The sequence below is a fragment of the Struthio camelus genome, chromosome 13 (assembly GCF_040807025.1).
Source record: "Struthio camelus isolate bStrCam1 chromosome 13, bStrCam1.hap1, whole genome shotgun sequence".
NCBI classification, from domain to species: Eukaryota; Metazoa; Chordata; class Aves; order Struthioniformes; family Struthionidae; genus Struthio; species Struthio camelus.
The window spans coordinates 21,767,326-21,773,325 of record NC_090954.1 but is presented as its reverse complement, the minus strand read 5'-3'; the positions used below and the strand labels follow the sequence as shown (position 1 = coordinate 21,773,325).

The following is a 6,000-nucleotide window of genomic DNA, read 5'->3' as shown; positions in this document are numbered from 1 at the left end:
AATGCAATTTTTAATAAGCATCACATCATCAGGCCTGGCTTTCCAGTCTGCGGTCCCATCTGTGACGCTTCAAGCTCTTCTGGTCCCATCTGTGGCACTTCAAGCTCTTCTGGTATTTCCCTACCTTCCTCCAAGTGCAGGTGCCAGATGCGGCACTCCAGGAATGACTCTACTAGTGCTCTCCTTTCTGGACATCCAGTGACCACAGCAGGGTACACTAAGTTCATACTGGGGTAACTATCTACACTCATACCTATTTCCTCTTCCGCGTGCAAGTCTTTATTGCTAGATGAAGCAGATACACCTGTGAGGGCTTCAAATGGGCTACTTGGTTACTAGTTCAAAGCTGCTGTTCATATCTCCACCCTGCATAGGCATGCCTATAGTCACTGCTTTCCAAGATCTAGCCTGCAGGCTTAACTTGCAGGCTTTGTTTTCAGATATATTCCTGTGTTTATCTGTATTCAAATGCACCCTGGCCATTTAACCAGGTGATTCAACATGAAACCCTCCCTGTTCCTCTCTGTCTCATCACTCGTTGTGTCATTTTCAAGTTTTACCAGGAGAGATTTCATATCTTCATCTACATCATTGATAAAAATATTTAATAGTAGTGGACAAAGAACTGATCCCTGGAGGGAGGGAGGTAGAAATAGCACTACTTACTGATATCTACCCATTAGCAACTACCTCTGAGATCTGCCAGTGAAGCAGTTTTAATCCATCTAATATGTGCCCTGTTAATTCCTTATAATGCAAGTTTTAATCAAAGCGTCAGGTGGAAGTAAGTCAAATGCCTTGGAGAAATCCAAGTGTACTATATCAACACAACTGCCTTTCTCAACCAGACCTGTAAGCCTGTCAGAAAAAGACAACAGGTTTGTATGACAAGCCCTGCTGTCCATGCTGCCGTGCTGACTGCTGCTCCTTCTCTAGCTCCTGATTTTGGAGACCTACAAATCATTGTTTATTCTTCGGCCCAGGAATCCATGCGAGGGGCGAGAACCCACTGGAGCCCAGCAAAATTCCCTTAGCAGCCCTTATCCCTTTTCTTCTGGCTCTTGCCCATGTTTCCTCCTGACTTGCATTTATGTTTTGGGGAAGGTGATCCTCAAGGAAGGGAAAGAGCTTTCCAGGCCAGACAAAGAGATCTGTGGTGCTCAGTCCCAGGCATCTGTCCCAGGACATCTTTCTAGTGTGGCAATGGTGGAACATAAGCAGCTCCAAGATGAGAGGTGGGCTGAGCGTTGTGGGAAGATGAGAGCTCAGGGGCTTCCCCAGTTTGCAGGATTTTTCATCCTCCGTCACCACAAAGCTGGGCCAGATCTGCATTTGCAGCAGCCTACAGAAGCTGCTTCTGTTGTCTTATTTTTGTTATTTTTTGAGAGGATATTTTAGTGCTGAGCACATTCCCTCCTGTTGCCATGGCAGCCGTGACAGGGGTTATATACCGTGAGAAAAATACCAAAATTAATGAGTGAGTGAAAGTGCAGCCGAGAGAAAAACAAGGTTAAAAAAAAAAGAGTTAAAACAGTAATAAAAACAATCTCTCAGTAATCTGGCAGCAGGCATCCCACAGGCAAGAGAGAGACAGACCATACCAAGTCGCTCAGCCCCTCCATCGATCCCGGTGTGGGGGTCTGCCACTTGCATCTTGTGGCCAACATGTCTCCCCAGCTACACCCGCTCACCAGGGCAGCACAGTCCAAGTGATGTGCCAGGCAGTGCCTCTCCCACAGCATCCCACTTACGCGCAGGATCAGGCTGAAATCTCCAAGCCCCTGCCCCCGCAAATCTGCACCCCTTCATTATGAAGAGCAGTGGTAGGCATGCGGAGGAGAAGTTCTTTAATGTGCTCATTTCCTTGCATTCGGGTGTTGAGGATCTTTTGTTTTTAATTGTAGAAACAAGTGAATTGTCAGAACATCTGTGTTATTAGCATTTGCTGCCCAATCCATGCCGCTGCTTCTCCTGTGGAGCCCAGAACTGATGAGAGAGAGAACAGAAGAGCCTTTGAACTCCTTGCAGCAGACAGCAGCCAGGTTGCTGCTTGTGTGTGTTGGGGAGGGGGTATTTATTCTCTTGTAAGGTTCATTTGCTCTCTGTGTTTCCCTTTCTTCTTGCTTTCCCAGAGATTTATCTGGATGCTCTTCCCTCGCAGGCTTTGTTCTTCTGACAAGGCCCAACTGGCCCCAAGAAGCAGCTATCACTGTGCGATGCCAGAGCAGCCTGGCCTAGGGTATCCGCTGTGCTAGGCAGGTGAGAGCCTCCAGCAGCGTCTTGAGGCTGACGGCACCAGGAACCCCAGGAGCAGGTGGGTGGGAAGGAGCTGGTTATTCTCATGAAACACCCCTGGCCAGGGAGCTGGAGCCAGAGCTGCGGTTTGATAGTTCCCCGTTGTTCAGATTGGCTCTGCTTTTCTGGGAACAGGAGAGCCAAGGCATGGGCCAGTGACTCATGTTAACACCCAAGCAAAAGAACGGGATACTGCAATGCTAGCAACTAGCTCGCTTTATTGTCAGAGGACAAGGGGCACTTTGGGAGGTGCCTGGACACTTTCAAAGGCTGGCTGGCAGAGCAGGAAGGTAGAGACAGTAATATCACTCTTAGGATGCTGGTCCCTCATTGGCACCTGATTTACGTCTCTCCTCAAGACATCTTTCCCCCATGGTCTTACAGCCCAGACCTGCCTCTCAGAAATGTGCCTGAGGAAAGATCGAAAATGGCAGACCCCAGCCCTCTACAGATGGCAGACCAGTTGGTGGCATCTAATAAACAGTGTGCATGGTGTAGTTTCCCCGGCACAGCAAGGAGCAAAGTGCACGCATATCACCTACCCATGTCCTATGTGAAATGGAAACGCACACCGTGAATGGATCGCTCACAAGCGATATCTTAAGTTCCTTCCCGACTCTACAGATTGCTCTGGATCCACAGGGGTCAGCTGGGGCAGTTCCCACCTTTACTATATCTCTCTGTTACTCTTAGGAGAACTACCAGTGCAATAATACAAGTTACTGATAAATTAAATCTCAGATTGTCTCCAAACAGTTTAATTCTCTCTCTCTCGTCCCCAGCTCATGCTGTATCAGCAGGGTAAACCCTGACAAACCCTGCATCTCCTTTCCCTGCCTCTCTATGGGTGGACTTGGATCTTCCTCGGGTTTCCATGTTGTATCTTATGCTAAATTGGCTTCATGAGAATTGATACCTAGAAAAAAAAAGAAAAAAACAAACAAACAAAAAACCAAAAAAAAACAGATGCAGAGAAGCCTACCACTGTCGAGCAGGAGCAGAGGTGGCACTGCTATATATAGGAAGGCTCAGAGGAGCTTTCTACACAGAGAGGGTCAATTCCTGTTAACTCCCCAGCCCCTTTTTCCTGTCCAGCAGGAAGAAGCCCTGCCAGGGGCTGAGTCCCCTTCTTGCAGGGGAAATGCAGGATGAGTCAGGCTGAACGGAGCTTCCGAGCAGGCCGGCGCAGCCTCTAGATGGTGCAGTGGGTCATTGCAGCCGAGCTGAGCATGTGTGCAGAGAAGGGAGGTGTGCAACAGGTTGGCGTCGCTGCGCGGAGAAGCGCTGCTCCCGTCGCTGTGTTTCTCTCCCTCATGCTGCGGAGAAGCAAAAAGGACTTTCCAGCATCCTGGCTATAAATCTGCAGTGCAATCGGCTCTTGGAGTCCAAGTGCAGGAGCAGGCTGGTTCCCCCTTGCTGAGGAGCACTGCAGCTTCACACGGTGCCTGGCCTTGGCAGGGTGCAGCAGGCGACCTGCCTGGACACAGACATCCAGGAGAGCCACCCCAGCAGCTCCATCTGGGAGTGCTTGGCTTCATGTTGAGAGCACTGAGGCCTTTAGCAGGGAAACGGGGCCAGGCTGCAGATCCAGGCAGTTGGTAGGGAGCATTGGCTTTCCTTGCAGGAACAGGGAGGCCAGTGGAGCTCAGGATACCAAGGGAAGGGAGACCCCTGGAGCACGCTGTTTCCAGGCACCAGCTTGCCCATTCGAGGTCTCACGGGGGCCAGCAGGTGAGTGAGGGCCTGGCTCAGGTAGCACAGGCCATGCCCTGCTTGCAAAGGCATTGCAAGGGCAGCCAGGAGCTTACAGGTGCTTTTGGGAGCTTGCAGGTGCTCTTTGCTCAGGAGTCCTGACACCGTGTAATAAAAGCATGATTCACTAAGGTGTAATGGGAGGGGACAGCTCCTTTTCCCGGTCCCACCGCCTCACCTGGGCAGGACTGCAGGAGCCATTGCTTACTGCCTGCCTAGAGCCTATGTTGCCCATGCTGGGGGGGCTCCGAGCAGTGGCAGCTCAGGGCCCGGGAGGAGTGGGTGCAGTCTCCAGTGGGTGCGCTCCCACGGGTGAGCCGTTCCCTTAGCACAGCGGGGCGCGGGGCCAGCCGGGCCCCCCTTTCCCTTCACAGGGGAGGCAGAAGATCCGCGGTGGGGCTGCGGCGTGGCAAAAAAACCCAAAAGCACCGGGAGGGGAGCGAAAAGGGAGACTCATCCTTCAAGTGTGCGAGCGAGGAGCGGAGGGTCCCCGGGGCGAGGCGGGGGGAAGGAGACGGTTCGCAGGCCGCCACCTCCGGCCCGGGGGTCCCGGGGGGCGGCAGCGAGCCCCTCGCCCCGGCCGGGGGGGGCCTGGCGCCGCGCCCGGTTCGCGGAGCCAGGAGGAGCCGGGCCGGGCCGCGGTGTCACGGGCGGGCGGCTCGGCCCGGCTGCCGGTGCCGCTCGCTCCGGCTCGGCTCGGGATCTGATAAGGAGCCGGAGCTCCACCTCCCCGTGGTGGCGGCGAGAGGCGGAGGCAGCGGGGGGGGGGAGGTGGGAGAAGGGGCCGTGCCTGCGCTGCGCTTCCCTTGCACATCCTCACACACACCGAGGGACGGAGGCGGGCACGGACGGAGCTGCCCACCGGGGCTGCCGCCAGCCCTGCGCGCCGCCGCTCCGCCGGAGGAACCGCAGCCCCGGCCCGGGGGAGGGGGGCGGTTCCCGACGGGAATTTTTTTTTTTATTCCCCCCCCCTCCCTCTTTTTTCTTTTTTTAAATTTGATTTTATCTGTGGATAACGATCGAGAGAAGCCGGGGGGTGGGGGGAGCCCGGTCCCGGCGGGGAGGAGGCGATGCAGACGCCCGTGGATCACCGCGCAAGGGGCCGGCACGGAGCGCAGCGCCGTCCGCATCCAAGTAAGAGCTGCGGCAGAGCCGGGAGCCCCCGCCCGGGGCCGGCGCGGTGCGGGCTACCCCGGGCGGGAGGCAGCCGGTGTGCGGGAATGCGGGGCCGGGCGGGAGCGGCGCTGGCGAGCCGCCCGCACCGGGCCGGCCGGGCTGCCCGGGCGGCGGCGGCGGCGGCGGCGGGAGGGTGCGGAGCTCCGTCGGGGCGGGCGGCGGGAGGGGGCGGGCGGCTGCCGGCGTTGCTCGCCCCGGCCCCGGCTCCGGCCCCGGCCCCGGCCCCGGCCGGAGCGCAGCGCCCGGCGCTGCCACTTGTTGTGCGGCGGGGAGCGGGGCAGTCCGCAGCCTGCCCGGTGCGCGGCGCGCCGAGCGGGGCCGGAGGGGCTCTGTGTGTGTGTGTGTGTGTGTCTGTGTGTGTGTGTGTGTCTGTGTGTGTGTCTGTGTGTCCGTCCCATCCGGGGTGGCTCTGTGCATGTGGGTGTTTCTGCGCAGGGGTGTTGGTGCGGGTGCGGGTGTGCGTGTGCCCGTCTCGGGTACGGGTCTGTGTGTGAGTATGTTTCTGTGCAGGGGTGTTGGTGTGTGTCTTCCTCCCGGTCGGGGGTGACGCTGGCTGTGTGTGAATCCGGGTGTGTCAGCGCTGCTCGGGGTGCGTTGGTGTGCGGGAGCGAGAGAAGTTGTGGGTGAGCAGCGGCGCGCTGAGAGCTCTGCAAATCTGTGCGAGCGAGGGAAGCGCTGTGTGTTAGGAGCGGGGTTTTGTGTGCTTGCCCGTGCCTGTTAGAGAGGAGCGGGGTGAGCGGCTACGGTAGGGGTGTATGGCAGCACGGTGTGTGTCAC

At 56.7% G+C, this 6,000-nt stretch overlaps 1 protein-coding gene across 3 annotated transcripts in view; it reads left to right on the top strand.

Annotated features, from left to right (window-relative positions):
* The first annotated feature begins 4,860 nt into the window (after positions 1-4,860).
* Positions 4,861-6,000, top strand: part of PCDH1 (protocadherin 1) — a 60,325-nt gene continuing 59,185 nt past the window's right edge. For 2 of the 3 annotated variants that reach the window (XM_068959420.1, XM_068959421.1), the window contains exon 1: positions 4,861-5,181. In XM_068959420.1, the coding sequence (XP_068815521.1) occupies positions 5,118-5,181 (64 nt within the window). In that variant the 5' untranslated portion in view covers positions 4,861-5,117. The remainder of the gene's footprint in view (positions 5,182-6,000) is intronic. The other variant, XM_068959423.1, reaches the window with a different exon arrangement.